At 41.3% G+C, this 26,120-nt stretch overlaps 1 protein-coding gene across 4 annotated transcripts; it reads left to right on the top strand.

The window, feature by feature from the left end:
* The first annotated feature begins 6,649 nt into the window (after positions 1–6,649).
* Positions 6,650–24,598, top strand: cxxc5a (CXXC finger protein 5a). 4 transcript variants are annotated; one of them, XM_034890261.1, is made up of 4 exons: positions 6,650–6,885; positions 7,011–7,072; positions 13,606–14,624; positions 23,174–24,598. In XM_034890261.1, the coding sequence occupies exons 3-4, from the start codon at positions 13,830–13,832 to the stop codon at positions 23,216–23,218; spliced, it is 840 nt and encodes a 279-aa protein (XP_034746152.1). In that variant the 5' UTR covers positions 6,650–6,885; positions 7,011–7,072; positions 13,606–13,829; the 3' UTR covers positions 23,219–24,598. The 4 variants fall into 4 exon arrangements, with proteins under 4 accessions (XP_034746152.1, XP_034746151.1, XP_034746150.1 ...); XM_034890260.1 differs by having other exon boundaries at positions 7,011–7,068; XM_034890259.1 differs by having other exon boundaries at positions 6,729–7,068.
* The last annotated feature ends 1,522 nt before the right edge of the window (positions 24,599–26,120 follow it).

Genomic DNA, 26,120 nt, shown 5'->3' on the forward strand with positions numbered 1-26,120 from the left:
GTGAGAAATCAAGTTAAAGTTTGAATCCAAAACTTCACAGAGTAGTGATGCGCCTTGTGGATTTTAAGGCTGTAAGACAACTTTTAAAAAAGGTTGGCCTTTTAACCTGAAAAGAAAAAAAAACATTTAAAACTACCAAAGAGCAAATGGAACAAGAGTCAAGTGTCAGGTTGAAGAAAAAACTGAAAAAATAAGCCTATTAAGTATGTATGGTTGTTAATAAATAAATTAAAAAAAAACATAATACAGAGAATTGTATTAAAGGTTCCTGAAAATAGCAGGACAACTCCTTTCTAATGCAATATATACAGAATATATTCTGCTCTAAATTCATCCAAAATGTTAGTTTTACACAAACTTTCTGCAGGTATTGTGTTCACTATTTGGGTAAATTGTACAGTTTATCAGTTGCTCTAATGTTATTATAATGCATTGAATAAAATATGAACTATTCATAAAACATGTCACTTAAGACACTAGCCCGTTAATGTATAACTCTTGCATTTTTAAATGGATTATTTCATGTCACAGACAGGTCAAATGTGTATGTTCCTTCTGTTTAACTCGGTTTAACTTTTTCTTGATGTTTTTTAACTGACCTTTAGCCATGTGATTTGTCATCCACTCATGCGACATAGTGACACTGGGATCGTATGAAAACTAATGATGATGCAATTATTGGAACAATGTGATGTAAATACACTGTAGGCCTTAATCACTGCAAATGCAAGCTGGCAATGTTTACACACTGAACATTATAGAATTGAAAAGTTGACTTTTAGATTCCTTGTCCTAAAAATCTTCCCACTTGGCATTCAGATTTTAGATGTGTTACTAAAAAAGCTACACGGTGCGACCTCTAGCTCACCCAACAGAGTGGGCCCCTGTAGGCTGAGTCCTTGGCAGCGGCTGAGGTTCAAATCCATAGTCCTTCTCCATGTCATCCTCCCACCTCTCTGCCCTTTCCTCTCTTCAAGCTGACCTGTCGATTAAAGGCCATAAAACCCACCCAAAAAGCTACGTAGAAATAAATATGACCGCTATCTAAGATTACCATCATTTGTCTTAAATGCATGGACATCATGAAAACCAACATTAGCGCACCTTGTCTTCACTGTAACAAACCTGAAATAACTATTGTCCATATTCGTTGATTTATAACATTTTGAACAAGAATAACTCACCCAACTAACCCAACCTTTGGTAACTAGTCTGTCCCTTTCTTAAAAACAGTAAAAGCTCTTTTTAAAAGAGCGTGACTGAAAGCAGAAGGAGGTAGGAAGAGCATGGTGCTACATTTTGAACTATTAAGAAGCAGCATGGGGTAAAAGACTGCTTGAGCAATCACAGAGTATTACTGGAATGATTCGTTTATTACCTAAAAAGCACACATTATTGATAGCCATCTCTAGTCCTAGTTATTATTTAATGTGATTTATTCTAAATGAAGTTTCTCAGACAGCCTCTGTAGGACCTGCCACTAGATGGGGCCCTAACCCTGATTTTAACTGCAACGACAGCAACAGCTGGTTGACTGGTACTGCTACAGGAGTGGCGGTGTTTGCTGCTTCACATTTAGAGACATGATCATTTGAGAAAGCTATGACACTACTTATTTAGTGGTACAAGCTAAACAGTTGTTGATGGAATTTTGTCATGCTTTTTGTCCTCATACTGTCAGTCAAGACAATAGAGCCACTCGCTTCCTGACAGCTGAGGCTGAGCTTGTGAATAGCAGCAGGATGAGTAATAAATCTTGAGAAATGGAGCCAGTGTTGCTCATCAGGCAGCGGCTCTCTACAGCATGGAACTGTGAGACTCACAAAAGGCGTGAAGAACTTAGAGATTTTGTGGTGTATGTTCCCATCCTGATGAACAAGCCTAACACTTTGGGGACACAATTGAGTGGGTTGGATGGAAATGGTGTGTCCTTGCTGCCTTGTTGAAGATGCCTACATTGCTGGAACAGGTAAACCGGAGATGCAGTTCAGTATTGAGATCTAAATTATCATCATATAATTATTTAATCCTATGCATAACACACAAACATAACTAACTGCCAAATCTGATATAATGCCCTAAAAAGCATTACGTTGCTTTGAAATGACATCTGTAATTGACGGACTAACTGTCACATGTACAGAGTGCAAAGTGTGTAAAACAGTTTTAAATGAGATTTACATAATAAATCTGGTTCTCAGGTGTTGAGTATTTCTGCAGTGACATTGACTGTTGCAGCTACATTTTTTGACCCCTCATTTAAATACTGTTTTTACTGGCATGCTCTCCTGGCACAGTGCTAGGAGAAAACGGCCTATTCCAACATCATATACTGAAGCTTATTCAGATGTTACCACATAATTAACTCACAGTTATTTTGCAGTCACATCAAACGCACAGGTCATTAATGAAATCCCAAGCCATGTTGTGTGTGATTCAATTACATCTCAAGCAAAATGCCATCAAATGTCATCAAAAGTATATTACTATAAAATGAATATATTTATTTCTCTTTTCATGCCACTTGCACAGCCCCTTGTTTATATACCCTTCTTAAATTACTTGGTAATTTTCTCACTTTCAGATCACCTTATCTGGATTCATTTGAGACAGAGTGAGTTTGTTTTATTCTGATTGACTTGAGTTATATGTGCTGTCTAATGGTAGAAAGTCACTGGCTTGATCTCATTGCTTTGGTTACATTGCAGGCCCCAAACCAGGCCTATTTCTAAAACTGTAGTACAACCATAAACACACAAATAATTTAACAAGATTGTTTTATTATGCAAATTGCCTTTAGATTAACTTCTTTTGGGTAAGTTATAGTTATGCTTTTGGTAAATGCGCTTATCCACCTTCTTGCCAAGAAATAGATATGAAGATAGTACCCTCGTAGGTATCTGTGCATTAACTATGGAGTTGGAGCCTGGAGGCATTTAGCTTAGCTTAGCATGAAGATCATAAGCAGAAAGAAAAGAGAAGGATAAACAGCTAACCTGGCTCACTTCAAGGCGAAACAACACGCCTATCTGCACCTCTACAACTCACCATTAACACACTGCATCTTGTTTGTTTGATTTGCACAAACATCAAAATGTAAAAACAGGTTAAAGTTTTACGTGCAGTTCCGTGCTGAAACTGTTTCTCTTTGAACTCATTGACTTCCTGGAGGTTGCGAGGTTGTGAGAAGAAACTGGAAAACTCTGCTCATGCAGCTGGTTAAATTTGGTGACAGACGATCTATGGTATTCTACAGGAAGTGACATCAGCTGGAATCCAACACCAGCCAATAGGAGAGAGCGAGGACCTTGTTTGTTGCCAGTAGATGTCATGTTTCACACATGTTTGGGATGGGATGCTTTTGTAAATGTAATTCTATTAATAACAATATGATTCAATACTAGTTCCCCTGGACTCAAAATGTTCAGCAACAAGACGACAAATGCATTAAATCATAATTCAGCAATCGCAGGCATCTTTCAAGACTATACATTGTCAAATATTAGAAATCACTTCTGATAAAAAGAGATAGATAGATAGTACATTATGTGGGGTTGGCCTGGAGGATAAGGGTTAGAGGGTTAGAGGATGTAACAAGTCTGTGTTCTTGCTGCTGAACAATAGGAGAACAAAGAACATGTCTATGGGTATGCAGAGATAGACACAATAGAAACAATTAGAAAAACAGGAAGCCAGTCTTTCTGAACTAAGTGGGATGTTGAAAGTGTGTTGCAGTGATCATTTGGAGGGTTTACAGGGTTGCAACATTCCTCAGTATTTGGGAAAGCTGATGTTTATGCCTCATCCTGCTCCCTTCATTCCTTATGTACCTCTTTTGGGACGTCTTCGGGGGCTTTCCTATGGTGTTGGTCATGTGTGCAGCTGGGGATGGAGGCCATGCAACACTAATCCTCCTCCCCAGCTCAGGAAAGTACCGTGCCTCCCTGTGCAGAACGAAAACAACAAAGAGCTGAGTGTGGCTGCAGCCTCCGGGGTTCAGTGCACCCACCAGAACATGTCCAAGAGTCACAGCTTGCTGCTCCCTCCTACCCATCTATCCATGCATGACTCTCCTTCTCTCTCCTGATTTCTCTCTTTTGACCCTCTTTTCAACCTATGAAAGCAACTTGCGATTGCAGACTACAATGTAATGTTCCTCCGTTTCATACTGGCAATAGAGGACTTTAGAAGGTCAAAAGGGAGGACATATGGAATGCTACAAAAGAGAAAGAGAATGTGGTCAGAGTGGGTTTTACAGAGGCAAAATTATTCCTGTTCACACAATGTATATGATTACAGTGAAATTATCTAAAACCCTGAATAGAAACATACAAAAAAAAAGAAGAAACGTAAGACAAAAGTAACTGGACTCAAAAAAACATGGAGATGACAACATCTGGTTCATACTAGTGTTTGTTGTTGCATCACGGGTAACTTTGTCCATACACATGACACACTTTTGGGCCGTATGTGTGTGTATGAGGATTTACCGGGAAATGACTAGTTCAGAAAACCCCTAAAATGAAAACAGTTTTTTACATAGTCTATGAATATCACACCAACAAGTGCTAACTTAATATCGATATCAATTTCCCAAAATGTGTACTGCATGTCAAATAATGAAATACCTGTAGCAGTAGTGTTATTAGCCATGGCTCTCTGCATTGTGTAGGGTGGTCGGTACACCACTTTTGAACCCACTCAAAGATTTCAACAAGAAATGTAATACATACATTCGTTTCCTCTAAGAATATTGTAATAACTATAGTGATCCTCTGACTTTTAATCTGGCGCAATTAACATGTCAAAATTTCAAGTTGTCCAACACTTTGGCTTGTAACTAAATACCTGCAAAGCTTATGACATTCTCATCAGCCTCAGCTGATTAGCAAATGTAAGCATGCTAACACAGCATACTAGCTTTATACCTATATTTATACCTATTTCTCTTATCCTTCATACCCATATTTATACCCATATCTCTTTAAGTTTATATCTTTATTTATTTACATTATATGAACTCTGCCTTGTTACAAAATTATATATCAAATGTAGCTGTTACAACATTTGTAACAGCTACATTTTAAACACATGCAGCTTTTAAAGTGGAACAGCTCTGTGGAAGTGTCAATGTACAAATCCAAGTAGATTTCTCAAACACATCTTGGAGAGGAATTAATTAGGATTCATTTAATACTACTGCGACTAATAATGTTCACTCCAAAACGAGATACCCATATTTAAAAACAACAACGAAGACAACACTTTTGCATTGGTACTGAAAATAGATCTCATCTGAAGACGTTTTTAAACAGAATTTGGTTCTTCATTATGTCATGATGAATTTAAAGCATTTTCCAAAATCATCATGCATAACAATTTTATGCTGAATCATTAATATGGATGATGTGTGTTATACTGTCTTTAATGGGGGTGTGGCCTTGCCTAACTGACCAACTGCCACATTGCTTGTTTGAAAGCCATGATGTCTCTCTCTTTCTCATGGGTGGGCCAAAGCAGGTGGGCGGGCAAAGCAGAGAAAAGGGAGGTAGCCTTGCTCCTTATGACCTCACAAGGACCAAGATTCCAGGTCGGCCCATCTGAGCTTTCATTTTTACAAAGGCAAAGCAAGATACCCAGGGCTCGGTGCACACCTATCACCATGTCTAGCCACTGGGAAACCATAGGCAGGCTAAGGAACGCAATGTTTAAAAACCTCATAAAGTGACATTTTCATGCCATGGGACCTTTAAGGTGATTTATTTTACGTCATTATTTTAGATGATTTTACACTCAAAAGCCTACATCAAATCTACTGTTTATAAGTTTGGAACAGAAATCCTGTGCGTAATTACGTATTTGCTGGCTTTTTGACTTTAGTATACATACTATGTAAGTGTCATGTTTATGAGAGCCAGAGCATATTTGTTTGCATGGAGGTTGGTTGGCTACTGGCAGAGTTGGTAAAACACCCCCTCCTCTCTCTCTCTCTCTCTCTCTCTCTCTCTCTCTCTCTCTCTCTCTCTCTCTTCAGTTGCCGCGATATTTTCCAGCTCTGGAGCCTCAACCGCACAGCTCGATCGATTCGCATTGATTGTCCCTGACGAGCTTCTCCACTTTCTAGCCAATGTCAGCCAGTCTGCGATCGGGAAGGAGAGAAATGAAGGAAAATCTCTGCCGCCCTGGCGGTGTCATTTCCACACTTGGATTGGCCGCCTGCCAGCAGACGGGACGGCCGAAAGAGGTGGAATGGACTCTGGCTGAGCGCGAGGAGGAGCGGGTGGGGATAGGTCTGCCTTGCATGGTCTATAAACTATATTCTCCAAATACACTGATGGGTGAACTGAGTGTTTACCCTCCACCCCCCTGCATCAACCCCGAGAAACGAGAAAACACAATACTCAAAATCACACTTGTCACAACAATGAGACATTACACACTTAAAACAAATTTAGTTAATTGGGCCTATCATATGTTTTATCCTCTAATCATAAAACAAAATCCATCCCTGCACACCCAGGCAGTTTATTTATTTATTTTTTAAACCCCCTCGCAGAAGCATTATTAAAGAGACATACAGAAAGTAATCATCCAGGCAGAGTGGAGCCCTCAGTTTTATTTTGAATCAACACCTCTCCCCCTCAGCTGTCCTGAGATCACACTGAACCTCGCGGCCTCTCCGTTTATTATTACCTCGGCTGAAACACGCGCGCCACAGAAAAGTCCACTTCGGTTTTTCCGCGAAGCTCCAAAAATCTATGAAATGTGTTTGCATGTTCCTCTCGGCAAGCGGGGATGTAGAGGTGGGATTGCAAGGACCGAGAAAGCTGGGGGAACCCACGCGCTCAGCTTCAGAGAAAGTACGCTTTTCCGAGACAACTCACGGTGAATATTTTTTTTCTTTTCACATTTGTCATTAACAGACAGGCACTCTGTAGGATTTTGTTAGCGGAGAATAAGCTTTTTTTCTGCCCTCTTCTTTTTTTTTTTGTCACCATTCTGCACGGCAGGCTGAGAGACGGACCGCTCGGACTGTGGGAGCCCTCCCCTCGGCTCGGATCTGCTTTGGTAGGTGCGAATAGAACGGGCCCGTGTTTGCAAATATGCAGATACATGGAAGGGGAGGGGGGCGGGTTGGTGATGGGGGGGATCGTACTTTGTTGAAGTCTTCTGAAAGTTGGGATGTCATCTTCTAAATGGATCAAGTTAAAGCGGGGTGAACCGGCGCTCTTCTGTCGGTTATGTCCTCAAATGTGCGCCTGCAGACCATATGATGGTACCGCAGATAGGCTACCGTGCTCATAGATCGCTGAGTCCAGACAAAAGCCAGCTATTTGGATCTCCAATTTCTTGGTGGAAAACAATAAAATGAAGGTTTTATAATTGCGGGGGATTGGACAGGTAATGATTCTTAACAACAGTGCTTGGGTGAAGGGGGTATTTAAAAAGCTGCTGTCAGGTTTTCAAGAACAATCTTCATTTCTCTTTATTTAAAAAGTCCTCCCGATGCGGATCGGTAGAACAGGGAACCAAACGCCCGATGCTTCATTGCGAATCAGCTGTTAATGACGCGCACTAAACTTGGCGCTAATGAACGATACATAATGATCAACGCGCATTAGAGTCGGATCAGGCTTACATTTGACAACAGACTCTTCCTGATCGTCACCCTGTGTAGCCTCAAATGAAACTTTTGTTTAACCCTAACAACAAACACTAGTAGCCGAAACAGATGTCTTGTTCTACTCTCGGAACGACAGGTAAAGAATTGGCTTTTTAAAAATGTCATTATTTTTCTTTTCTCCGGGCATTATTAGAAAGTTTCCAGGTACAGCAGCTTTCACCGCGGAGATTTACAGTTATCCCCCCTCCTGCGAACCACCACCAGGATTGCAGGTCCATGTGCTCCACATGTTTATGAATAATTTGGAGTCACAGTATGCACGGCTTGGTTATTTATCTCCACTAACTTTTTTTGTGAGCGTATATAGCCTCATTAGGAAGAATAAGACGCAGCAGGTTACGGACAATGGATGAAGACGTGAGTCTTATTATTTTCACCAGGCTTTTTAACTTCCTCTGCTCGTGCGTCTGCGTGTGTATGCACCTATGCACGAGGGAGGGTGTGCGTGTCCGTGTGCGCGCGTCAGTCGACAGGAGGTGGGAGGAATAGAGAATGTAGACAGCGCGTCTGGATTAAGTATTCTCGCTTCTCCAGAGGTGTATAACTCAGCTGATACGGAGTTTGTGGCGAGCCAGATGCCTCATAACCCTGCAGGAAATTAGACAATATTTTCCCACCTCCGTTAAAAAGCTGACTGCAATTACCTGGCACCTGCGCATGCAGTGACGTCAGAAACGTATCCAAGAGTTGGCCTACTTCATTGGACGAAAGAGGTGTATTGTCCTATCAAACGTGATATATGGGAATTGGTTAATTTAATCAAAGTTGCATAGGATCGCACCTTAAGTTTATCCTTTCAATGTGTTCATCACATACTCAAACTAAATGACTTCATGTGTAATATCAACCTGTTGTGGGGACCAAGTCAATGTGTGGTAATTAGTTAAACAGCCATGAGAGAAAAACATCCTAGATTCCTGGGAGTTTTTTTTCAGTGTTTCTGTTCCATGTTTTGATTTGTGCTCTGAATCATTGGGCTACAATCTTAATATCAATGGGAAATGTATACACACATAATGCTTTCCTTCATTTCTCTTTCCCCTATTGATCAAAACTTTTGAACTACTGAACCAACCAACCGTTCACCCTTCAGTCAGCTGTCACTATATTGTGGACTGACATTCATTTTTATCCACACCTTTATAAAAATGGTTTATTTGAGGAAACCTTTGAAAAGTTTGAAGCTGATTTCAAGCTGAAAGCTGCATGTGAGTGTTGGACGAGCTGTTCATGCTCATACAAGCATCATAGTGCTGACAACATTAAGTCATCACTGTGATCACTGTGGCTGTTAGAAATTAATGTACAGTATTATCTATTAAAGTACTACTAAATTCACCAGTGATTTAAGCTTGAAAGATTTTGTATAATAATTAATTAATTAAAATGAAGACTTCTGCTTTTTCCAGCGATTAATCCACAGGCATACAGAATGTAGCCTAATAATCATATTTGTTCTTTATGGCGTAAAGGAAAAGTTATTCACTTCACAGAGTTACAGTAAAATAAAGATTGATACCTCTTACGTTTTTGTATGCTAAGTATGAAGCTACCGCTAGCAGCCTGCTAAAAAAGACAGCTTGATGTTTTACTGAGGGTTACTATTTCATGACCAGGATCAGTTACTTCCTGGAGTCTCCGCTGGTTGCCTGGCAACTGTTTGTTGCCAATAATTTGTTTAGCACATTACCCACAAACAGAAAATTGTTGTTTTTACACTTTGGTTATTGTATGGATTAAACAAACTGAATAGCACATGGTAATTGATGAGCGTTAGCTGTTACCTTTCAGCAGATCCAGGCTAGCTGTTTCCATTCTTTATGCTAAGCTAACTGTCTCCTGGATTTAGAGTACAGACATCAATGTCGATATCTCTTCTAACCCCTGCAAGAAAGCGAATAAATGTAGTTCCCAAAATGTTGAACCTTTTCTTAAATTTGAGTGTCTGTCTCTGAGCTGCAAGATTAATGCAAATTAACAGATACAAACAAACAAACAAACCTATACACAGGCTGGGGGAACTATTTACAGGCAGCATTGTCAAGTAGCAAACAGAGAGACAGCAAAAACAGAATTTCTCTCAAATGATCAATCCAGTATTCGGAATATCTGGATAAAAACACCAAATCTCAAACTCACACAACACTCCATTCTGCTTTTCATGACTGAAAATAATGTATACATGTTCACTAACATAACAGCTACAGTGTATGTGAACCCAGATTCAAGCATAAGCAATTACCTGGTTCCACAAAATCAAGCTTCACACACAAATTAATACCCATATATCATGTATCAACATGTGTGGCATTTATTAACCACTTTTTGACACATTGTCAGGTTCGGCAGATAAGCTGCTGTTGACAAAGTGTCCACAAAGAGACAAATAACTGACATCCCTCAGCAGATTCCACAGGCTGGAATTAAGTGTATTCACATTTATAATCACATTAAGAGCATTGTGTTATATCTTTTCAGTTCACACTTAATGACTTATTGACTATTTAAACCAGAGCAATTATCCAGCACTCCATTTTACTTTCCTGAAAATGTATCAAACTGACAAAACAGATTCAGTTTAGACTACAATAAAGAAGAGGCATTTAATGTCGCATGGTATGAAATGTTAGCTTTATGTGTTTTTTTAACATTAATATAAGTTCCCCCAGCCTGCCTATGGTCCCCGGTGGCTAGAAATGGCGATAGGTGTAAACCGAGCGCAGGGTACCCTGCTCTGCCTTTGAGAAAATGAAAGCTCTGATATGCTGATCTGGAATCATCCCCATTATGAGGTCATAAGGAGCAAGGTTACCTCTACCCCGGCCCCCTCTCCTCCTCAATAGCTACAGACACAGGAATGGCACGTCCTAATGCCAGATCATTGTGGGACTGGCTCTAGTGGCTGTACTTCTGCATCAAGGCTAAATTTCAAGAAAGAGACTTCAGATACAGTATTAGGGGACCACTAAGGTCTATATAAAAGCACACAAAATCACCATGTCATGGGACCTTTAAAGAAACAATTCAAAATGTGTTATTAATACATTTTTGCATTTACCTAAACAAGAGGCCACCAGTTTTTTGCATACATGTTTTAATCGTAGGGTCAGAACATACCTCTCAGGCCACACCTGCACTCCACAACGTCCCGCTGAGTTCATTGGTCAATCCACGAAAGGCTGTAGGACTGGATTTAGTATTTAGACTATTTGTATCCAGATCTTTATCTCTGTCCCCCAATCCTGTGTAGCACGTTGAAAAAAGACTTAGGGAAAAACCAGCTATAGCTAACACCTATTTTTATGTTGAGAAAGCTTGAGGTGCAAGAATTGCAGCTCTCACACTGTAGGCTTATATATGTGCTTACTAATTACAGTGCTCATGTCAGGTCAATTCAAAGAAATCTGAGGTGTAAGGCTTTAATGTGAAACACAGGATTAAGTCTATAGCATTACAGGAAATTGAGTAAACATGCTTAAAGGACAAAACGACACCAATTATCTGGTTTCAGCAGTATGACGCTGACACTCTCAGTACAAGAAGCAGTCATGGTTTAGGACACAGTTCACATAAGGACATAAACCTCCTCTGTAAATGATGTGGGGAAGGGATCTGAAGAGCCATGACATTGGAAGTGGAGGAGCTTGATTAGCATAAGACTATATCCCACTTTCAGGGTTGATGTTGATGGAGAGAGTGTGACGGATAGGTCAGTAGGATGGAAGGCAGATGTACACACTGCAGAGGAGGGTGAGTGTGAGTCTAAAATAGGTAACTCATGCTTTTATTGGTTACACAGTCTGGTAGACCAGCACAACAACTGTGATGTGGTGCATTCACAACCGGTGAACATGCACAATACAAATTTGCCATTCTACACTGTTTTGGTGGAAATTTAGTTTTTATATATACAGAATATTGGCCTTTCAAGTACAGTTTGCAATTTTTGTTGGGTAATGTGTAAAAATGACACATGTTAAAGTTACTGTCTATGAGTACTTCAAATAAAATCATTAAAATGTTTTTTTTTGTTTTACAAATCGTAAGATAGTTATTGACCATTAAATACCTTAACTGTGTGTTATTAGTACATTTATCTGCGTGTGATGGGGTGGCAGTAGGGAGTTGGGTTGGGAAAACTTTATTGAGAAAAATAACTGAAGCATTTAGCGGTTGTAACACTGTGTTCAGCTTCACGTGTGCTCAAAATACTACACATAATACTTCCCTGGCTGAATTATTATCTTAAAACTGATCGGTGATATGTTTTCATGAGACGTGATTGCCAACTTTGTTACTTTGTAGCCGTTGTGAGAACTCATTTTTTGTAGTTATTGATAATATGCCAGTTCATCAATTATGTGAAAACCCATGTCTTTTATCACATTTAATGTATTAAGAACAATGATAAAGCAGTTGGATCAGATCTTGATATTCTCTCAAGCGATGATTAATCAAGAAATGTGTTAGTGTATACATAGAAACCCAGATTTACTTTAGATAAATGCACAGCTGCCACAGAGCTAAATTACAACCGTAAAATAACCTCTTAAAACATTTAAGTATTCATAACTGACCACTAAATACCTAATTTCAGGTCCAATATTCCATAAAGACACAAATGCCCCATGTTTCACTCTGATGATTTGCAGTGCTGTTATGCATCCAGCCACAATGGAGCAGAGATGCAGTTAGTTGGAGATGCCTTAGGGAAACCGGACCCTGGTCAGTGCTGTAGTAGGAGAAACTGAAACTATGGGGCTGAGGGGCTGCGGAGCTGGCTCTGGTTCGCTGGCGCCACATCCCCCTGAGCTGGTGAGAATGTGGGGGCTGTGCTCTTGCCTTTGAAGCTTTACCTCCCACTAATTCTGGCCTTCCAATTTCCACACACTGCACAGACACCCCCCCTCCATCCTCTTCCCCTCCCTTTCTCTTTGTTTCCCTTATAAGGACTTGCCCGGCCATTTCCTCAGCTTTTCTGCGGGAGGTGGTACGCTTGTTTGTGAACATGGACAGGTCAGGAGAGTAGCGGCACAGTTTTTCTTTTCATAGATGAGCAGTCTCAGGAATCTTATGCTAAAGGCCGGTGGATGGATGCATCTCTTTCCTCTGGGGAGTCTCTCACTCCTAGCCTTGGGGAAGCTTTTTTATAAGCACTGCCACTCCATTTCAGATAATATTTTGCCAAACGATAGTCCTCCACAGGTTTTCTCTTTAAAAGTAATAGGATAGAAAAGAATTTCTACCAAATGATAGCAATCAAAAGACATACAACTTTAAAGATATTAAGTTCAAGTGCCTGAAAAAAAAGCTCAACACTAAATCCGCAGACTTAACAAATCCAGATTCCTAAATCAGGCGGAAAAATATGTCTATAATTTGACAAGTAATAAATAACAATATTACATAAGGTCAAATTATGCAAACAATTGAGCTTAATACTGAAATAAAAATAAAGTTTGTCAGTTTACCTAGTCTTCGATACCTGTTAGCTGCTGTAGTGCTCTTATGTTGACAATATGTTGACATTGTTTTACAATAACAATGTATGTATGTCTCACCGCTATCAAAAAGCCATTTTAGGCCGCAGGAGGTAGCTCTAAAATGTACACTATCTGCCCAGAATCAAACAGCAAACAGCAAATATCTGGTGAACCATGGATCATTTACATGCCTTGGAGTTGGTAAAGACCTAAAACAGAGCTAAAACTGAGTGAATACGTTCTTCAGGTGGCTGGAATAACAAATGAATGCTAATGTTGCTTCTTAACTCCTGGCATATCAACTTAAAAGGAGATATCATCTTATCAATTCGTCTTGCATTTGCCAATGTTGACCCATAAAAAAAATGGAAATGTAGCTCTTGAGATTCAGTGTTTTGGTAAAGTGATCCTTTACCTCTCTTCTCTCCCTGTGTAAAGTTTCCAGATGGCCCATGGAAGAACGTGGATGAGGGCTGAGCTGTAGTGCGGGCAGAAGGCTCCGGGGCCTGTCTGTTGTCGGCTGGCTGGTTGGTCCATTGAAGTGAGGCTCCACTTCCACCGGGGCACAGAACGGACCAATAAAAGGGCTTTGCTCCCCCTCCTCGCTCACCCCCGCCCCCTTTCCATCCTCACCCTCAACCCAGGCACATACGCTCTGGACCATGTCTAGCGGATTGTCGGAGGGGGGCCGGACAGAGGACCACGAGCAGAGTAACTCCAAACAGGACTCTCCTGTTATAGAGCGCAGGAACCGCAGTGGCATCATCAGTGAGCCCCTCAGTAAGAGCCTTAAAAAGTCCCGTACCCTCTCCCAGTACACAGCAGTCTCCTCTGCCACCAGCAATGGACACAAGGAAAATGGTGAGACTAAGAGCCACTTGGCCAAGCCTCAGCCACCCCCGCAGCCCCAGCCCACTGTCTCTGCACTGACAGCAGCCAAGTTGGACCGGACCCTAGAACAGGTTCTAGAGGGACAGAATGGCCTGCTGCACTTTGCCCAGGCAGCAGCCCTGTTAAAGCGGGCCGGAATGGAGCACATGCTCTTGCCTGGGGGTATGGGAGTGGGAATTGGCGGCGGAGACACAGGCTCGGGGGCTAGCGACTTGGAGGGTACGTCTGTTACGGATGCCGTAGGTGGTCCTGTTGACTTCCCATATGGAGTAGGGGGTGGTTTCCCCTTCAACCCCGGGCTTTTCATCATGACGCCGGCTGGAGTGTTTCTGGCGGACAGCGCGCTACACATGGCCGGCCTGGCCGAGTACCCGGCGCAGAGCGAGCTGGCCTCTGCTATCAACTCCGGTAAAAAGAAGCGAAAACGTTGCGGCATGTGTCCACCTTGCCGGCGGCGGATTAACTGCGAGCAATGCAGCAGCTGCCGGAATCGCAAAACAGGCCACCAGATCTGCAAGTTTCGCAAATGTGAGGAACTGAAGAAGAAGCCCTCTGCTGCTTTGGAGGTAAGTGGGTAGTGATTGTATTGTGGGTCAGTCTTTTAGTGTAAAAAATCCAAGCCTGTATCAAGTTTTGATACAGAAAGTTAATACAGGGTTGCAAAATTGACAAAAACTGGTTAGAAACCAGAGAGCCATTAAGCCATACCTTTTTCTATGTGGGATCTAAAATTTTGATTTGATCCACAGGGAAGAACGGGATTTTTTTAAAAATAATGATAGAGAGATCCGCAAACACCACAAACACATTTTGGCCTCACACCTGAAAACAATTCCCTTTTAAGGGAAATAGAACTGGAGGTTTTTTGTTGGGATGGCTCCACAAGCAGGGAAATGACAGGTGGTGAGTAGTGTGGTGGTGATGTGCAGGGTAAGCATGCACCATGGGGTCTTTAATCCGTCTACCATAACCACACAATCACCCTGCCCACATCTATTAATTGGAAGGCTAATTTGCTATCTTAAATTAAAGATTACACAATGCATTCCCTTCAGTAGAGCATTTTCTGCTTGGTCACATGTACATCCTCTTTGTGCATATGTGGTAAGCGTCAATTTTTTTTTGTGTGGACGGAAATTGTGAATATGTGTACAGTATGTGTTTGTGTACATGGGTATGTGCATGTGTGTGCATATAACAATGTCCATCAGGGCACAGAGCTGTCATCTGGAGTGCCAGGTGTCAGTGTGCCCCCCCCATTCTCATCTAAACGACCCTCCAAACTTCCTATCTGTTACCTCCATTACCTGAGTGGCCTAACTAAGCTTGGCTGCAACAGAACAACCAATCATGAAAACAATGCCAGCAGATGTTGCATCTCTGAAGAAATAAACTTTTGGGATCATTGAATAATAGTGTCACTTTGGCATTACATAATGAATTGATAGATATGTAACATGGTGTCAACAGGAAGGCCCCTGGTCTAATTGACACAAACTCGATTTGTGCTTCAAACTGCTAATGGCTTTATTTCTTTCTTTTTCTGATGTTGATTGAGGGTGACAGCTTGGCCTCTTGTTTGTGGGCTAAAAAGTTCTCTCCATGTGCCGACTTCGGCCGTCCACTGAAAAAAATGCTCCTTAATTAAAGGGGATGGTTTGGTTACTGGAAGATTTTGATTGACACAAACTGAAAACAGTACAGTGTGATGCCATTTTAAATGTAAGATTCACCTGGTTTAGCTCAGGTCACTGATGTTAATGGAGCTTTAAGATCGACTGGTCATTTCCATGCTTTGATGCAGAAAATATCCAAACAATACGATAATACAGTTACACATATTTACAATTTTGTGCACACACAAGGTTAGATCTTTTAAAATGCCATATACATGTTTTTGTTGCATTTTTTAGCCCATTCACTAGTGTATATGATTTACTTACCCTTTTACCCAAGAGTTCACATTTGGTTGTGGATACTTTCCAGCAAGAAAACAAAAACAAAAATAATAACCATGACAACATAGGGCCCCTAACTTTAAGTAAGTAATGAATTAAACCCAAAGCACAGTGTTTCCAAGATCCCAACCAAATTGTTTGTGTGCCTAAATCTAATCGGACCTTAATCAAAACCATTAAAACATCATAAAACTGTTGCATTTTCCAACAGTGATTTGCAACAGTTTTGGAAGGCACAGGCCAATAATGTTGTCCTGCCAATAATGGCGTCACATCAGAACACTCTTATGTGTCTTCCTAAGGGCAGTAACAAACAATAGATTCAGTAGTTTTGTGTTTGGAGGACTTGACTTGTGTTCATCACAGTGAAGATCGTGCCAGGTTTAATCGTTGTCAGATTTATGCTGTTGTAATTTCTAAGGCTGTGCTTCCAACTAAATGAACCAAAGATCTGTCCTTACACCTGCACAGATTGATGTGAAAAGTTGGCCTTTCATCACACAACAGTAATTTAGACGTTACAATGTAATTGGCAACAATGTTCCTTCCATAGATTGCCAAATGGAAACCAATGGTAGCCTGAGTCACGAAGAAGAGCACATTTTAAAACACTTAAAAAGTACTTGGTAAAAATGGAAACATGATCTGTATGACAGTGAATAAGTTAAAACTTTCAAGAACCGTGGCATGTTCCTTTGAAAGTGTGAAACTGAAGGATTGACACGCTTTTCATCACGGGCCATTGCGACTGAAAAAAACATGACTTTGTCACAAGTTGAGACTTAGACTAATGTGTCTGAAAGCCAGCATGCTGTTCTCACTGTTGTATTGTTCAGTTGCAAATTAATGAGAGGCTTGATTTGTCTCCGTTGATGATTCACTTAGTAAGACTTAATGTCTGTAATAGAAAGCAATTTAATTTGTGATTTGCATTTGATGTTGTCATGGCAGTTGGCCTACTACGAGTCATTCACACCCGTGATGCCAAACCCAAAGGGGCTTGAATATTCATTCATGTTGATGTTGATATAGGTCATCATGCTGCCTGAGACCTCAGTCTGCTGATGTTGCCAATGGCCACCTCATATGAAATAAACTCCAGGGTACCATAAACCTGCCAAGCCTCCAAGTACCAAGTATAATAGCTGAATATTGACTTTTATCGTGTACTGTAGGCCTAATTACCATGCATACATTTTGGACTCCTGACATCTGAACATATGTACAACTTGCTAATTTATTTAATGTGCCTATCAAGGAATTTCCCTTTTTCAGATCAGAAATAACAAGGCTAATCTCTGCTTGCAGCTTGACAATATTAGACCTGTAAATATTGTTAAACAACAATATAGGTGTTTTGAAAAGTTTGTGCGTCTTGTGCAGGAAAAACTTCTCTATATCATCATTCCTGATCATGTCTACACAAAATCTGTGTAGTTTTCTAAACATTGTGGAAAAACAGCTCTCAGACTGAAACATTGTCTGATCTAGTCCATCAGATGTCAGAGTCAGCATGAAGGTTTAATATTTTTCACTTGGCTGAAATGTGGATTATATTACACTAAAGTTGGATCATTCATCAAACAGAAATGCATGTGAATACAGTAATTGCAATGGGAAAAAGCAGAAAACCTTTGTGCCAAAGTGTGCAGCTTTTGCACATCTACCCACACAGAAGGCATGAATCAAACCATAACCTCAATCACTTGACAACCCACAGCATGACTTTTTTAAGAAAGATAAAGTGACTACAGTCACAGTATACAACACAAATGACAAAATGTAAAATACTAATACCTAATTTTTAAGTTAAAAACATACTAGTATTGTCATTGAATCCGGAAACCATCAAAGAGGACTGCAACTTGTTACCTCTTTGCCACAAACTTAATTTTCTACATTACTGCAGTTTCACCTTTATCCCCTTCACAGAGCTCTGACAGCAGTACATTTCCAATTTTGCCTGCTTTTTATTTGTCCTCATCCACTCATACATTTCCCATTAGCAGTCTAGTAGTTGTCTCGAATGGCTTTGTTATTAAGTCAACAGCTCTTGTTCAGCAGCTGATTAGATCAGAGAATACGGCCTGGGTCGCACTGTCAGCGAGCGTGATGTCATCGGTACAAGCTAAATGTCAGAGAATGTGGTTCATGGAAGATGTGCTGTGTCAGGAGAGAGCAGAGAGAGTCAGCAGTAAATCACAAATATCAATAATGAGTAGATGATGTAATAACGTCAGTTACGGTATATATTTTTGTGTGTGTTTAAAACAGGGCTTCTGTAAGATAAGTTCTTGCTTCCTCTTAATCCATATTCGGCACCTGTGCCATAGGAGAAGATCTTCCTGGCTTTCGGAGTGAACTGCAGTGAGCCTCAGCTGTAGCTCAAACAGCCCCTGAGTGTCACATTCCCCTCCAATCAAAGATATAGCGGCACATCCCCGTCTGCCGTTGCTGTTATACTCAGTCTGAAATCTCTAAAGGAACATGACGACTTATTTAACATGTGTCTTGCGGTCAGTTTGTCAGATTGTTTGGACTGCTTTTTGTGCGCACACACACATTTGAGTAAAAAAGGCTCTGTGGCTCTGTTTTACATCATTTGCGTGAAGGGTTACGTTCACGCGTTTGTGCGAGCCTGTGAGCGTATACGCGTCAGTACACAAGTGCAGTCCAGCAGCAGCAGTGTGCTTATTTTAAGGGTGTTGACAGTTTCCATTGAAAGCTCATGGCAGCTCAAAGAGGAGCGTAAAATTGGCAAGTGAGGGGGAGTTAGCACGCTGAAGCCTTTGCCACCTCATAGCTAACTGGCTGAAGATGTCTGGATTTATTTTGGGAATGCTACATTTGAGAGAAATAAGTGGGAAGGCAGTTTTTTTCTGCTGCATGTCTGAATACCCTCCAGTAGTGTCAGTCTCAGCGCTGCTGTTCAACACAGAGAGAAAGAAGATTCAGGGTTAGGAAGTTGTAATGTATCTTGTTTTTACTTGTACGTGTATGTTCAGGATGTACTGTTCTGTGGGTGGGTGATATTTGAAAATATTGAAAGACAGGGGCTGAGTTTTTATCTTTGTCTACTTATAGAATATTAATATACAATAATTTAGTAATGAAATTCATTGGTTGTGTCAAAAACTGTGCTTCGTTGTTATCAGACACAGCTAACAACAGGACATACTAGTGTGGTCCAGTGGGGGCCATTTTGCCAGTATCAGCCGTAGATAGGGGAGTAGCGTATTCCCTCATGGTCCTTCCTGCCTCCCAGACTGCGTACACCAGGCAGTCAGGACAGAAGAGGCTCATGCAAACTGACAGGCACGCAGAGTGACACCAAGACACATGGATGTGTGGGCAAGTTGCTGGGCAGACAGAGGGACACATTTCTAGTGGACAGAGGAGTCTAAGTGACACAGAAAGAGGGAGAAGGAAAGTGAGGGAACCAGGGTGCATGGACTGTTGACTGCCTTCTGGATTACAGAACATTAAGCAAACAGCGCTTTACACAAAAGAGAGGAAGTGGTATTATTTGTAAAAAATAAGCAAGCACCAAGTTTTGTAAGTTGCAGGTTAAAAGACGATGTGTATAAAACTTGTCTTTCTAACACTTTTGTTAAATTTAACAGTTGTTTTAACCATACTTCAATCAAATAAATTCATGTTGTTAAAATAACCAACATGGGTGCCCAGATAGGTAAGTTGGTAGAGCATGCGCCCATATATAGACGTTAACTCCTCCACGCACCGGGCCGGGGTTCGACTCCAACCTTCATGTCTTCATTTGTCCTGTCAAAAATAATGGACAAGAAACCCAAAAAAACAACCATCATATGTAACCTTAACATTCAGAAAGTAGTTAAATCATCAACCAAATATACACACACAACACAAATAATTGTTAGTTGCAGCCATTTACACCAGTGACCCAGGCGTGCATTAAAATTAATACAGGATTTATGAGTTGAACTGATGGATCACAATGTGTGTGTTAATACTCCTGCCCTGGCCACGAGATGTATGTTTTGGTCCAGTAAGAGAAATTGTATCATCTTATTTACATATCAATCACAATTGACTTCTGGAAGAAAGAGCAGATTGAGGAAAAAGCTTCACCTCCTCAGCCAGAAAAACAGTAGGTGTTTATGCCAGCTGGAGATCAATGGTGTTCTGACTCAGTTGCTTTAAAGGCTCACTTTTCCGCTCCTTGTGAGCTGCAGACATTGTTACATCCCACGTGCACTACTGCATGTAGAGATGCTTTCCGTTCATCCTGTCAGGTTTTCTTTTTCTTCATGTAGGAGTCCAAAAAGGAATTCTAACAATTGCTGATGGTAAAGCCATGAAAACAATAACAAGAAGGTAGCCCTGGGCAAAAATTGAATTCATGATGACTTGAAGTGACTTACAGGAATTTGCATCAGTAACACCTTACAACATGTACTGTAATTTTAAGGGCCCTGTTGTGGCGGGTTAACTAATTTAAGGATGCTTCCTTCTCCTACTGTTGTTGTATCTTACACACAAATTGTTTGTGTTATGCTAACACAAAATTTAAGTTGCCTTGTGTGAAAAACACATCCGTTGATTTCAGTGATTGGCCACTTCACACCCACAGATTCCATCTGTTTGAACCTGTGCAATCAGTGTTGGTGAAGGAAGGGTTTTTCTATCCCTGAACTAAAGCCATTTTTCAATTGATTGCTTATGTCTGATAATGAGGAAAAACAGCATTTACAGTTCAAGTAAGCGTTGTTTGTTTTTCTTTCCACACACTACGTCATGGTCCGTCCGGCTAAAACCAGGTTTTCGACATCTGTGGCAGCACCATATGTTGTTGCCCTCTGACTGTCTTCTTAACAGCTGAGCACTGGCGTAGAAAGGTCATCACAGAGATGGATTACGGGCCAATGGTACTTAACACACAGACCATAACATAATGTCGGCAATATGTTGGCTGTTAACCTCCAGGTCTGTGGTTCTTATTAATATTCATTTGAACCAAAAATTACTTCCAAAATATGTATGCATTTGCCACGTCTTTGAGAATTGATATGAAGTTGAGAGGCTGAGGGGACCATGCATATGTGGGCTACGAACAGCACAGTGGCATTCAGTGTCTCTGCTGTCATATTATTCCTGATTGAGCCAATTCAAGAAATAAAGCACAGTGTGGGTTATATTTGGCTAAGATCACCAAAGTAATTACCTCGTTTGAAGTCTTTTTACCCGAGTGAAAATGTTTCATTTTTGTCAGCAGGAGTAAACTTTCAAAATGGAAGTAAAGATACCTGTGGAGCATGAACCCTGCAGTTATTCGGTTTCATGTCAAGATATGAACAATCACATTCAAAGGAACACTTGGAGGGCAGTGGAATGGTTTAAGTGGGCCTGAAAGGTAATTAGGGCCGGTATTGTTTTTAGTGTCAAACAAACTTGAAGTTGAAGTAATGGCTTATTTGCTTCTGATGCCTTTTTGAAAAACTCATAATTTCACTACAGCTGTGCAAGACATTGTTGCAACAAGACTCACTGAATTTTAAGTATGATTATATTCGGGTTTTAGTGTTTTTTTTCCTTCAAATTTTACTAGAATTCAGATAGAATTTAAAAAAAAAATGTTTTCAGAAGGCAACACAGTTACGTGAATGGTTATGGCACTAATATGCAGTACATATTCTGTTTTCTTTTCCATTAGATACGATTGACCGTATGCATGGGTGTGTGTATCTCACAGTTCGCATGGATCCCTATTGAGCCCTCTGCCGTAGAGTACTGGTGCAAAAGTGAAATCTGAATCCATCGTCTATCCATGAGAATTTTAGTTCAACAGTCTCACTGTTTGGTGTGAATGGGGGGTGTTTTGTGAGTGTCGGTTAACGTGCCACTGTGTGTGGAGGTGTGTGACTGTACTTGAATACATATTGGTTTGGTGTGAGAGTGTGTGTGGGTGCATAAATGTTTGTTGAGCTCCTCCTGCCTCGCTCCAGGAAGAGCAGGCTTACGGAAGAATCCGCGTTGGAGAATTGAGTTGCACTTTGCAGGGCGCCAGACGCGCTGCAGCTCCAGGGACCATGAGCGGCTCTTTGTCTCCTGACTGGCAGGCTGCTGCTGAGCCCTGCAGCTGCATGCATGTGTGCCACTCCTGCTCCGTGCAATCAGAGGCACCGACAACCACAGTGAAAGAGGAGCGAGAGACAGAGAGCTGCATAGTCATTGATGATGGTGTGGGAGAGCAACGTGTGTGGTGGTTAAATAATAAATGTGGCATATCGGGTTTTGTGTGAAGCCGGGACTGAAGCCCATTCCTGTGATGGTGCTGAGGAGAGAGGGGGGCAATTGTTGGACCGTACAATGCAGAACGCAGAGATTTTACACATACTACCCCTCCAGGGGGAAAGCAGTAGAGCAGAAGTTAATCGATTAACTTGTTGGACAACAATCATGTCAATCATTTGTCAACTAGAAATATTAAACATGCACAGGTTCCACCGTTCTAAAATGTAAAGATGTCCTGCTTTTGTAAGATTAATATTTTCAGGATTTCCTGCCTTTATTTGATAATACTGCTAGGTGGGAAAGTGAAGACATGCAGGGTATTGTCACCGGTCAGATTCAAACCCCGGCCCTCTGCGTTGAGGCATACAACTCATTACATGTGTGCCGGCTCTACCCACCAAGCCAACCCAGCCATTTGTCTGTTGTTTAACACTACAAATTGAATATATTTGAATTTTGGAACATTGATTGGTCAAAACAAGTCATTTAAAAGACTCAACCTTGGGCTCTGATGACTTCAGATTTTCCCTTTTTTTACGTTTCATACACTAAGCAAAAAACAAACAAACGATAGATGAATTGATAAAGACAATACTCACTAGTTGCAGCCCTAAACAACGGAGAATGCAGGAACAGGACTGCAAAACCATGTATGCCTCTTTGTCAACTGAAGAAATTATAGCTTCTCAGTAAAGTAGTAGATTTGGGATTATATTTGCAATCTCATAAAAAATGTGCCGCTTTTCATTAACAGCTCCAACCTCCTCTTCTCTCTCTCACCACCACCCCCCCCCCCCCCCCCCCCCCCCCCCCCCCCCCCCCCCCCCCCCCCCCCCCCCCCCCCCCCCCCCCCCCCCCCCCCCCCTGTCTTCTGTTTCTGCAAGAAGGTGATGCTTCCTACAGGAGCGGCGTTCCGTTGGTTCCAGTAGGACTCCTCCTCAACTCCCTACCCAAAGCTCTGCCATCAAGTGCAATGCCAACTCCTGGATTGTCTCTGGAACAGACACTGGCTAATAAACAAACAAACAAACAAGCAACAAATAAAATTATATAAAAAAAACTACAAAAAAACAAAGCAGAACTAAAAAAAAAAAAATCAATCGGGGTAATGGATGCACCTACTTATTTCTTGAACCAAAAATGAAGCTTAAAGAAAAGCATCTATGGCAACTTTCATTCCCTTTTCTATGTTTCCATTTTGGTACCTTTTGTCCTTTTTCCAGCAGGTTTTTTTCTGTCGCTTAAACATGGAACTGTTCATTGCCAGAAACAGAAATGACGGACTGAGTGTGGACAATCAACTAATTTCTGTGTTTGGTGTTAATGTTGTTCATGTGTGGAAAGATACAGTACTTGTGTAGAGAATGTAAATTTACAGCTATATTTCAAAACTAGTGGCTAATGGCAAACATTATTGTAATTCTTCGCAATTATGTTACTTAAACCCTTGTCTATTTCATGATTCGTTTTGTTGAAGAGTCGAGTTTTCAGACGGAACACTTTGTCTTTGAAAGACAAAGAAAGTGTTTGAAAATGTGACACTGTTGATTTTCGAATTTAAACTAAACTCAAAAAAGTCATGTTATCAGGCAGATCTCCAGGGACTCTTCACTGGGTAGAAGATGCCGTCACTACTGTAATCTCCTCAATCAGCCCTCCTCTGCATTTCCAAACCTTTCTTTTAGTGAAACTGGCAGCCTTATGTTACTGTGGCCCTACTGAGCATGTGCCAATACTGCTCTGGGCAATAGCACTGTAAGAGACAGCACTTGTTCTGAGTCTACCCTACTGAACGCACTGAGACAAGATTACATTTTTTTATTTGTTTGTTTATTTGTTATATTTTCATGATTTTGTTATGTTGCTGGGTAGCTACAGCTTTTAAAAATAACCAATCTTTGTATTTGTTTAGAAAATTGGACTGGTTTTGTGAATAAAAAGGAATGCATGTATTTGTGTCAAAATTTACAATTCTGATGTTTGTCTTGTCTATTTGCATGTTGTTTTTTTTAAAAGAAAAACAGCTGGTTTGACAAAAAGAAACATTTAACTATACATTTTCCAAGAATTTAAATTTTTTTTCCTATTTCTTTTATAATTGGATGGTGTTGAAAATTCTGAAAGATTCTAATGCGAGCAGAACTCATTAAAAGTAAATCAGGCGGTGGCATGGATCGCCATGATGTCCTTGGTTTGACTGAGATATTTCTCTCACTGCTTCTGTAATATCTTCCTATAGTGGAATAACTGATGGAGCCTTGCTATGCTAAAATGTAACCAAAATGATTTAAAACGTGTTTGAATAAGAACAATTTTGATTGCAGTGTTTCTTTAAAATGCACAAAACCTCCTGAGAATCCCCCTAAATGTAAATTTTTGTCCATGATTTTCTCTCTTCTTTAAGATCTTTGTGACATTTAACCTACCTAGTTTGGTCTTCAGAGCTATTAAGGCTATCCATAAGAAGCATGGATAAAGTGTCAGTGTTTATGGCAGGATGTGTTATGCATACATGGAGTAGAAGGGAGCGAAGTTTGGATAAAGACATGGTTAAGTGAAAGCAGTGCTGACTTTAAAAAAAAACCTTTCCAAAATGTGGTCAATCTCACATGGGTGTAATAACTAATTCTAATGCCTCAGGTCTGTGACATGAGAGTGAATTTCCATTTCCTGCTAAGTGATGATCCTCACAGATTTTTTTTCACAGCTTCATAGTCTCTTCACTCTTTCATATCCAGGTGGGGATGTAGATGCAGATTTCTGCCGCAGCCGAAGTGCTGAGTGTTTTTAATTAGCGAATATCCTCGGTGAAGGCCCAGTATGGTGGGCTTGTGTACGAGCTCGTGATCAGCTTGGCGAGCGGAGGGTTGGAGAGTGTAGCTGTATTCCCAGCTTCCCCCCCCCCGGGTGACAGTGCTGGGCTAGTGCCATCGCCATGGCGATGGGGGGAGTGTGTGTGTAAGTGTGTGTCTGGGGTGGTGGTGGTGGTGGTGGGGGGGGGGTTGCTGCTAAGGCCTTTCATTATTAATGTGCACCGCGGCGTCCTTACCTCCTCTGAGCCCGCACAGCTCACTGCCTGACCTGCCATCCGAGGGAGAGGGAGTGGGGAGGGGGGGGGGGGGGGGGGGGGGGGGGGGGGGGGGGGGGGGGGGGGGGGACTGAGGAGGCAGAGATAGAGAAAGAGAAGTAAGCCAGAGAGAAAGAAGGAGACAGCACAACTGAATAGTGTGGAAGCACACGACTGGAAAGTAAGAAAAGAAAAAAATCATACACGTACTTCACATTTCCACCTGAGACAGAAAAATAAGAGAGAAATTAAGACTTTAAGTGTGGGGTGTGGTTGCAGGTGACTGTGGCTGCTGCCCGCTGAGGTGTAGCAGCCCAGGGGTGGGAGACGGGGGCAGGGGTGTCAGGTGGTGGTGGTTCTTCATGCAGTGGGGTGTACGGCTTGGTGAGCAGGCCTGTCACACTGGGAAAATCCTGGAATCTTATCACCGCCTCACAGACTCTGAGCCGCACTGATCTACTCACCCTCATTGCCAGCAGACATGCCCTTCCCCCTATCCAAATGCCCCCAACAGGCTGGCCCCTTCTCGGCTCGCTCGCCACCTTCTTCGAACGGGGGAGATAGCAGGAACTGATGCAGTCCAATTGTTGAGGAGGGAGGAATGTTGCTTGTAAAATGTGACTAACTGGAGGAAAAACACAAGCTTTGCAAGTACACAGGGCAGAGTGCTAAGAAGTCAGAAGTCATCCTTTTTTCAATGTACAACCATCAAGGAACACAATGTGCTATGTGTGAATATCAAAGGGAGGTTTTCTTAAAGTTCT

This window comes from Etheostoma cragini, chromosome 13, assembly GCF_013103735.1.
Source record: "Etheostoma cragini isolate CJK2018 chromosome 13, CSU_Ecrag_1.0, whole genome shotgun sequence".
NCBI lineage: Eukaryota > Metazoa > Chordata > Actinopteri > Perciformes > Percidae > Etheostoma > Etheostoma cragini.

Excerpts from the sequence above, each read along its gene's own strand:
- cxxc5a (XM_034890261.1), top strand. The coding sequence starts at position 13,830 with ATGTCTAGCGGATTGTCGGAGGGGGGCCGGACAGAGGACCACGAGCAG. Across the intron at positions 14,625-23,173 it reads AGCCCTCTGCTGCTTTGGAG|AAGGTGATGCTTCCTACAGG; the intron begins GTAAGTGGGTAG and ends TGTTTCTGCAAG.